Source organism: Alternaria viburni, assembly GCF_023758015.1.
Source record: "Alternaria viburni strain BMP 2772 chromosome Unknown scaffold_20, whole genome shotgun sequence".
NCBI classification, from domain to species: domain Eukaryota; kingdom Fungi; phylum Ascomycota; class Dothideomycetes; order Pleosporales; family Pleosporaceae; genus Alternaria; species Alternaria viburni.
The window spans coordinates 603056-613272 of NW_026055789.1; the positions used below are offsets into that span (position 1 = coordinate 603056).

General features: G+C 52.4%; 1 protein-coding gene across 1 annotated transcript; it reads left to right on the forward strand.

Moving 5' to 3' along the window:
* Positions 1-8402: 8402 nt before the first annotated feature.
* Positions 8403-9815, forward strand: J4E79_008561 (uncharacterized protein; the record flags this gene model as incomplete). Its single annotated transcript, XM_049357416.1, has 3 exons — positions 8403-8915; positions 8969-9328; positions 9378-9815. The coding sequence occupies 3 exons, from the start codon at positions 8403-8405 to the stop codon at positions 9813-9815; spliced, it is 1311 nt and encodes a 436-aa protein (XP_049208314.1).
* Positions 9816-10217: the final 402 nt, after the last annotated feature.

Sequence of the window (10217 nt, forward strand, 5' to 3'; positions counted from 1 at the left end):
TGAAAGGGACGGAGAATGAGTCTTTTCAACTGCGACGTTGATAGGAAGGAGGGAGATGTTGGGATATTAAACTATCCTGCATGCGAACATCGTGTCTTGGATATATGTAAGTGATGACCATATGACTTAAGCGATCAGTAAACAGTTCTCTCAGAGTGAGGCTTCCTAGATCGCATCTTTCCGGTTCTTAGCACTACTAGTCGACTTTGTCTCATGATGTACGAGCGTGTTCTGAGTAAGCAAACGTCGCACCTGTGCTACATTCATGTGCTACTAAATAAGAGCCAATATGCTTACCATCAAGCGTTTAGTCCTGGAAGGTCCCATCTATCTTCGGAACAACGGTCATGTCTCGGATAAAGTTCCAACGATTGCGCTTGTAACCAGAATTCTTCCTGTAGCTCTGCTAGCGTACCTGTCGCTCAATGTACGATGAAGCATGACGGATGATTCTCTTCAGGCTAGAAGAACTCAGTAGGGGGCTTGCACGGTAACTCGTCGTTTGAGACGGCTTGTGGGCCTTCAGTTTAGACTACGAAGATAGTCTTATAGACCGGACTGAACGAAAAGTCTGGCAGATGTTGGCACTACGGTAATTGTGATGCGCCCAGGGTCCATATGATCTGCATGTGCGATACCAGAGTTTGGGGACGGTGAATAGGCCGATCTCTCATTTTGGTGTTTAGATGTGTATCCTAAACCAGGCGCGCCAGAGACGCTTGTGCGGGTCAGTTGCAAGTCTTGCGCACGATGAAAATCGATATTGATGCCCACAAGAAAAAATGTAGTGGTGAGCGCTATCGTAGCAGCTACAGACTAGACGGTAAAGCGTGAGAGTAGCGATTGTAAGTCAGGTAGTCGGGACGCAGAAGAGATTGTGACTTGGTTTGAGTCATGTATTGTTGCGTGGTAGCCAAAGGGCTGATGATGCCCACAATTTGACCATATCATTTGTTGTTCTAGTTTGGAAAAAACGGGCTGGAATAGACGCAGTGGTAGTAGTTTGGGAAACATTTCGTAGCGCGGTTGAAGAGGGAAAGAATGCCGAGCACATGGCATAGTCTTCAAACCATGTATTGAGAATTGGATCATCGCGCGCGTATGATCGTAGGAAGATTTGAGCGGATAGTTTCGTGAGCGATTAAAGCCTAAATGAATCCCAGAATAGGACTCGAAATCCGAGTGAGAAGGATTGGGATACTGGGTTAAAGGAAGACGATGCAGTCTAGTCCAGGACGTGTGCCTCTTTGGGACATGTAATACTGTATGCCTCGACGCTAGGTTCATCTATCTGAATGGAATGAAGAGGCTCTCACATCTCATCAAAGACCCTAGTACTGAGACTCTCGATATTGAGGACCGCTAGAGCAACATGGTGAGGGGTGAAACAAGTAATCTGTACGCAGCGAAGTAGTGCGAACTTTAGTTCTTGAGTGGAGTGTCAAATACCTTCGCTGCATGCAGGAAATACGACAGGACAGACAGGAACACCGATCAGCTTTGCATCTCTTGCGCTTAACTGATCGTATACGCTGACAGGCATGGGTGTCAAACGGCAATGAGTCGTAACGAGGCCTTCCATCGAGGCTGAGCAAGATTAGAGTTCTAGTGGCGATGGACTCTTGGTAGAATGTTCAGCTTCATTTCAGCGTCGTAATGCTGGGAACCCTCGATCGGTGGCGGCGGGGGCGGTGGCGATCAACATCGATTTGGAAAGGGGGATCTCAGCACAGTGATCTGCTCCATTCTTTTGCAGTTCGCCATGCAGAGAAGGCCTATTCCTGGGAAAGAAGGGTGCAGACGCGTCAATGAGGCGTGCCCTGAAACTCCTCCAGGATGGCAGGCGACCTGAATGGGCCAAAGCGACACTCCTGCAGCTTCATAGAATCCGGTCGAAGCTGTCGCCACTGCGTACATCTGTATCATGTGGCAGGTCTGAACCTGGCTTTGCTCACCTCTATCGATGGAGTGGCCTGTTACGTGATGCGCGTCTGCCGTCGGCTATTGCGGGAGCTCCTCGATCGCGGGTTTGGCATCGTCGGCATGCTGCGCGTACATGACGGCCTCGCCGGAAACCCCACGCGTTATGCCACGATATGTGTCGAGTGATTCCCAGCGCCAGAAGCGTCAGCTTGCACCGTTGATAAATCTATCTATCGGCCTGAAACTTCGGTTGGTCGGTACATGGCAAGCTACCGAGATCTAGAGGCACGGCTGTCATGCAAGATTGACGAAATGCGGAAGCGGAAGCGGGCAGGCTCACCGATGAAGATCTGGAGGAATGTCAGAAAAGGGCCGAAGACATGCGATGGATCTATCGTGAATAAAGGAGCAAGATCTGATTTTTCTTTTCCCATCATGTGTGTGTGGGAGAACTGCTGGTTGGAGTTGGGGAAGCGGCCAGCGGGGCGGACTGGGTACTTGGGAAGGGCCGAAGAGCTGCCGAAGTATCGTTGAGATGCCGCTCGGGAGCCCGCCACAATGAGCGCGGGCACCCTGGAGTCTCCAGACACCCAGAGCGCAGCTTTTATTGGTGGGCGTGTTGGCCGGCAGGAAGTGGCTTCGCGTAATGCACACTGCGTCCCTGGTGGCGTCGTGAATTGCGCCCGCCCTATCAAATCCCCTCAAAGCCGAAGGCGCAAAGGCACAGCAGCTCGCCAATCTGGAACAACAATGGCAGTATCTGGTCTGAGTCAAGGAGGTTCTTACCCCCTCTGCGATGTCCGTCACCCCGCCATCTTGGACTTCCAGTCAGTGGACAGTGTTCTGCCTTGTTGCGACAAGAGGTACGCTAGAGCTAGCACGGTTCCGTTTCGAGCGCTGTGCATGATCCTTTGGCGGGTACAAGGTGCCGTACCCTAGATCTCAAGAGCACGGAGCGGTACGTTCTGATCGGTGGGGCGCATCGAAATACCTCGCCGACCACTCTGATACCCACTTCGCGACCGGTGATGCTGTTTACTAACCATCACTGGAGACAAATAGATGGAATCGGTCATGGGACAAGGTGATGCGTTCCAAAGAGATGGATCAGGATTCAGGAGCGCTGTAGCACAATCACCGCTGCTGGTGTCAAGAACTGTCAGTTCATATTCGTCATACGATACCCGATGAACTGGCTAAGCCGAGATATTCATATGCCCTCCACATACCGAGTTTCAATTTTGGCATCGTCCTTCAAGAGTTCCAAGTCCTACCTAGGTATCTTGCAGCTGGCTGATTTCAGAATAATTACAAGTCGTCAGCCGCGGCAGCAGCAGCAGCAGCAGCAGCTTCACGCTTCAGACATGTTATCTCATGTCCACAGACACGACTCGATCGCTCGCTGACGCCATTTCATCGACCCGCTGTTGCGGAACGCTCAGGTACATCGCTATCGGGTTCTCAGATCCTGCAGGTCGCGATAAAACGAGTTAGTTTCAATCAAGCGATCCTGGAAGTTCATGCGCCCCCTTGTCGGTCCAATTCCATAGTGTCATCATCGCTTTCCGGTTATACCCTCAGAATCCGGCCTTTCATGCCAAGCTAACTAGCGTGTAGTCGGTGATGCATGAGTGCATGGTTCTAAATGCAGATTCCCCTCCCCGGGCGCAGGGGCGAAGAAGGCGCATCAGATCTGATGAAGACTCCGATACGAACGGGCAGGGAAACTGACTCGAGCTTCACACCACTACATACCATCACATCGTGGCCGGAGGTTGAGCTTCTTGAGATGCTGCGCTTACTATGCAGCATTACCCAAGGTTTGCCCAGAAACAAGATGACACCATATAGTGATATGCATCTTGTACGTAGTGATCGTCCACTAGGTTACTGAAAACATCCGACGTTAAGCATCATTGCGCTACCATCTTCGGATGCACGTAAGCTTGTAGCGTACCAGACTCTTCTAGACCGATTTACCGCTATTTCGAGATTCCGCGAAGAGGTTGGTGTTGAGTTGGCGACACTGTGCAATCGCTTGCCATCTCACTTGTCTCAGAAGGCGAGCGATGCACGATCTGAAGGCGACGCCACTGAGATATAGTGTGTTTGATCATCAAGATCGATGTTTTCTGGAAGGCGATCCAAGTGGCGAGATACAGCAGATCTGCGTGAGAGGTGTGAGTGCTCGAAGCAAAGGTATGCCGGTGGCAGTTCCCTACGGTGAGGGTCTCTGCCGGGTTATTCCAGGTATCGCAGCGTGATGTAACATGTTGAGGGCCCAAGAGCAGGATATTCACTGCTAACGGTGCATAGGATTCAATCGCTGTCGGTGTATATCAGACCGGCTTATGTGCCTCTCCATGGTTAGCTTTGGCGCCTGCATTGCATCGGCATTGCTGGATGCTACTACCGAGTTTGGCATGCGCCTTGCCATCGCTATTAGCCGCTGCTGTTTTACGAGCATCCTACGCCTCGTTCCCCTGCCAGACATGCCTTCGTAGTTGCGGTGAGTGTTGGTCAAGTACACAATGCTGCAACATAATTGCGACTACTGCACACGGGGTTTGAGGTTTTGACCGGTCTCCAAGATTGTAAAGTGCAGTAGCACCCAGTCAACAACTTTGAGATCTCTGGCGGTCAAGCTCAAGTGCATCGTTGGCATTGCTTCAAGGGAGAGTGCCGCAATGTCGCAGATTGTTTAGAGTGAGCGGTGATTGGAGTACCGATGAGTAGTTGTATGAGATCAGCCTATTTGGACACCGCATGGTACATGCCGGAGCAAAATGCTAACGTAGAACGGCTGTCTAAAATGAACCGCGAAGTTTTCATCCAAGATGATCCAATGAGTGGTACTCAGTGGACCTCCAAAGTACCTTCCAGCTACGGTTGGTACCGGGACAATGATACTGAAGGGCAGCTTAAGGGTGAAGCGCCGGTAGCGATGCTTGTCGGTCTGTTAACGATCAAGGTTTCGAAGGAGTAGTCTGTGAGCTAGGCACACCGTTAAGCGGCAGCTTGGAGGCCTCTCGAGATGTGATCAACAGTGAGCCCTGGATTTCGTGGAGGGTGGTGTCTCCCACACTCGCATACAATGCGGTGTAGCTACGCGAGTACCAAGCCATGTGGAAGCATTCAGGGGATTGTACAGGAAGCTGTAGCTGTACGGCGATGTTGAACACGATCAGATGGCGATGGCAGGGAACATGGTTGATGAAACACATCAGCGGCCCCGGGGAAGCGATCGGGCCTATCCGTTTGGTTATTGACATTCGCGGCTGACCTGTACGCCTAACCAAGGTGGGTCTGACAGGACGAACTGTGCGTCTTTGGCCCGCGGGCCCAGGATCTGTGCTCGGTTAGCGACACGCGCATACATGCCGTCATTTGGCTAGCATAAGGTTCAGACGAACCACTCGCTTCACTAAGGATTCGACCTCTCGTGAAGCGGACACTAACACAGACAGACGATTATACGGCGATCACAGCCCAGTATCACCGAACAAGGACCGCGGATTGCTGCCGCTGGTTCCGTGCGCCGCCGCCGCTGCCGTCCGCATAGCCAACGTCTGTCATCAAAGCATCGACGAGCCGACCGCGGATGGGTAGTGCGAATGATAGGTTGCCTTGAGATATATATGGCCACGATTGAAGAATAAGTGGTTCGGCTTGTTGCTCGTGGGCAAAAGATTGGGTTCTTGGCCGTACCTCGTATTCTTACAGAAGCCGCTCGAAGAAAGACAGAGATTGCACGCTCCTTACACGTCTCGGTAAACGCATCTGTTCTTGCACTGGAGCACTCAAGGTGGCCCGTCATCGTTTGGAGATGAAAGAGCGAAATTTGCTGTCCCATGATGGTGTCCAGCACTTGTTTGAGGCTACTGCAGGTCCACGATTTCGGAAGAAGAACTTCTTAGTATTGCAACCCCTCCAAAGCTCACTGACCAGCACCAAGCGCTTTAACCCAAGGACGGACAGTCACTCTCGAGCCACGCGGCTCAACGAAACCCTGGACTTCGGATCTTTCTGTCCCAATATGCGAGGTTGAAGCAATCGCGCTCTAGTCGAAATGCCGTAAGGGCCCGCGCGGGTGATCCGGTGAAGACCTGCAACGCGATTGCTACACCCATGCACAGACATATGCCACACAGATTGCTTGCATCTTAATGTCAACCTATCTGGGTCGATCACCAAGTCCGAGGGATGGAAGATTAGTGCGCTTGTCTGGGAGAGGTACAGGCCGACCGCTGCCATCCAGCATTCAGCTGTGCTCGCACAGTAGGGATACCCTAAGAGGAACCAACTGACAGCTGGCCAGTGCTGTCAAGGAGGAGCGGAGGGACGGAAGGGCGGTCATGCCATCTCGGTATGTTGAAGTCCCGTAGTCGCCTACGCCGCTGCTTAGCATGTAGATCAAGAACGCGATCTGATGCCCCTGCAGCTGTTTGATCTCGTATCAGCATTGGCTGGTGATTTCAAATACATCGAGAGCAAACGGTCGTCAATCGGGCTATCTCAGATCAGACATATTAGTCTGGTCGATACGGGAAACCTGACCCGCTTAAAGATCCGGGCGCGTCGTTTGAAGTTAAAATCCACAGATGGCGTTTTGGCTTGGGGTAGGGGAGATCGTAGTACTGAAAGCCGTTGGTGGCAGGTCTAATGGCGCAATAGAGACTGTGCATACATCGGGAAGCGCGTGCCGTACATTAGTAGTGCGTAGCGTCACTCTAGAGACGTCGGCGACCGGGACGCCACGAGAGTCCTGAACTCATTGTTGGGCCACAGGCTGTGGCGGGTAACAATAAATGTGATCGCCCGTAACGCAGGGGCGTCAATAGCAAATATACACCTGCCTGAGTAGGCGGGATTATGGGTACCTTTGGCAAAATTGAGGACGGAGCAATGTAGCTGAGAGGATACAAGATGAAGGGACCCAATAGTTTGGGAAGGTTCCAAGTAACCGGTCGAGTGGGATGAATGTCTTACTGCAAGATTGCCGTAATCGCGTGAGCAGTTATTTGGGGCTAGTACCGAGTTTGGCTTAGCATGCGACACACGTGACCTTGAGCTCTCCGCTCCTTCGCCGGCGGAGACCCTGTGAGAACCGTGATGCTATTCCAGCGCGTCGATCATAAAAAACACCATCGAAGTCGACAAACACATCTGCATCGCAATTGCGACTGTTTTCAGCTCCGACCACCACCATGCTCGACCTCATAAGCCTTGAAACAAAGCCGAAGTGGGGCGGCATACCCGTCTGCTTCCCCGATGACAGGCTGGGTCTCCCATACAGACTAGGGCACGTCAAAATCTAACCAGTGCTGCGTCCGGGCGCCGCCATTTATTACCTAAGGCACTTCGGGTTTGAGACGTTCCATTCGTAGGTGGAGGTAATGAGAGTGTGTGGAAACACCGATGATTGGCGAGAGGGCTTCATCATGGCCCGTCAACGCCCCGGGAAGAAGCGTCGTCCGCCACGCCGCCGTCGATTATCGGACGCAATAGCGCGTATCTGCACCCACGTGTGTAGGTACGGAAGACAAGGAGTCGCGCTTCACACTACGCCGACGACCCAAGAAATTGCCAGCCACGATAAGCCCGCATGCGAGGATCCTCACTGGGATTCCGGCCTGGCCCAGACGAGAACTCGTACCTCGTCAAGCAATCGCGCAAAGGGCTATCCGCCTCATTTGGTCATTTTGAAGTCATGCATGTTGCATGATGAGTCCTGAATTCCGCGTCATCCACCACGGGCCGTCGAAGCAGAGGTTCACAATTGACCCTTCACGTTGACAGAGCCTCAACATTGACTTCTTGGGTGGCCCGCACGGTTGACTGTCGGTGGTCATCAATGTATCGCCCGATGGGGTGTGGCTTGAGTGTCCTGTCCTATGGAACCCCCACACTGCACATGAGACGGCGAAGCCATGCGTCCGTTCACACCTGGGGCCCATACCCCGGTTCCGCCTTGAGACTGCATCCTGGTCGGCTGCTGTGCCCCGTACATCCATCATTCTCTGCTGGCTAGCCTTCCACTAAACCACCACCCCAGTAATTCTTGGCTGCATGCGAGAGCGATATTCCTTGTCCTTCTTGCAACCATGCTCGCTCCTAACCCTAGTCCCTTCGGCTTGATCCACAACAAACGCCATCCTTGCTTCGCGGGATGCTCAGAGTCGTAGTATATCGAGTTGGCCCATTCATATGTAAAGCCCCAAACGCTCCCCCATACCACAGTCAGATCGATCGAGCAAGTCCACAACACTCCCACGTCATCTGATCCTCTATCTCCACCACTTTGTCTTCTTCTACACTTGATAGACCCATTCCCGACAACTCTCGGCCCAGCCCGCACTTGCATCCCATCTGCCCATCCCGTGGCACCAGCCTTCTTATCTACAATGGCTACTGTCGTTGCATCTCATAACATTGGAATCTGGCAAGATCGACGGGAACAATCTATGCATATCCCCAACATGCATCTCACCAACATCATGCCTCCCTACGACCAGTCCAGGAATGTCACCAACGCTCCCGTCTCTCGCGATTACCAACCCACGTCAAACCACATGGACATCAGCATGCCCATCTACCAAAGCAACGCCCTCCCTACCTCGGTCCCATACCAAGCAGGAGCATTCGCCTACGACCCCAGTTCAGTAAACGCATACAACATGCAGCAGCCTTCATACTACCCGCCCGCGATGCCCCATCCCGTTTCATACGCTTCCTCCCATGACGTCCAGGCGCTTCCCACCCTGCCAGATGTCCGACATGTTTTCAACCACGGCGTTAAGTCTGAGGGTACATCGCCAGCGCATTCAGGCCATAGCCACATGTACGCCGATCAGTCATTCACATCCGACTGCAAGCGATCAAACTCAGAGCCTACTGAAGGCAGTGGCGTGAACTTCGCCACAGATGTGGACACTCTCATGAGGGCTATCCAGGCGAAACAGACAAACCCGCCCCAAGAACCAGAGCAGAAGGTATGTGGTCTTCCTTTGAGACACCCAAGCCGACCTCGCTAACCACGAAACAGGACGACGTAGTGAAGACTGCTCAGAAGCCAAGGAAGCGTTACCAGTGCACCGTCCCCAACTGCAACAAGAGCTTTTACCAAAAGACACATCTTGAGATCCACATTCGCGCCCACACTGGCGACAAGCCATTCCCTTGCAAGGCACCTGGCTGTGGCCAATCTTTCTCGCAACTTGGTAACCTCAAGACACACGAGAGGCGACACACTGGAGAGCGACCGTACAGCTGCGACATCTGTGGCAAGACATTTGCTCAACGAGGAAATGTGCGCGCGCACAAGATTGTCCACCAACAGATCAAGCCTTTCAGCTGCAAGCTCGACGACTGCGGCAAGCAGTTCACCCAACTAGGCAACCTCAAGGTTAGTCCCACGCACCATGTGCCTCTACAACATCACTGACCGACTCTAGTCGCATCAAAACAAGTTCCATGCCGCCACTCTCAGGTATCTCACCACCAAGTTTGCGACCATCAACCCAGGAGATTACGTCTCTCAGGAGGACAAGGAGCTTTGGGAGTACTTTGCGTCGCTATACAAGAACTCCAACAAGGGCATCAAAGGTCGCGGCAAGGACAGACGCATCTCCGCCATGTCAGCATCTGCCTCCTCATACCCTTCCTCTTACGCATCCATGCCAATGGCTTCCATGTCTCGAGGCTACGCCAGCTCTTTCCACCAACACAGCAGCGATCGTAGCAGCCGCTGCTCTTCGATGTCGTCTGACACTATTCCAATCCAGAGGGCAGACAGCGCATACGACTTCAGTGCACCGATGCACAACGGTTACCATCAGCCCCAAGGCAATGGCTACGACGACAAGGTCTTCCCAGAGCGGATGATGTACTGAGCACGCTTGAACACTTCGGAAAACTTTGGTCGAATTAGTGGGAGTTCTTGGACATCGGCGCTCTCGCGGGCATTGGGTCACGGGTGATAGGTACCCAAGCTAGCGCAGCGAAGGGTACATTCGCATATTCTCTTTTATCTCCTTCGTTTACACAGGCGTCACGGTATAGTCACGCTGCATCAGTAATGTCTGTTATGCATTTTCATGTATGCCCATCATGTTTGGCGTTTAGCACCTCATGTATCCTCATTTCATGTACGCTTGTTTGGCAATCGGTCGCAAAAGGTTTTCACTGTCGTTGCCATACCCCGGCGCGCATTATTGTACGAATAGAATAGCATTACGACATAAAGAACAAATCATCTACCCAGTCACCATTATCTTTCTCGGTTTCCCTCAGAC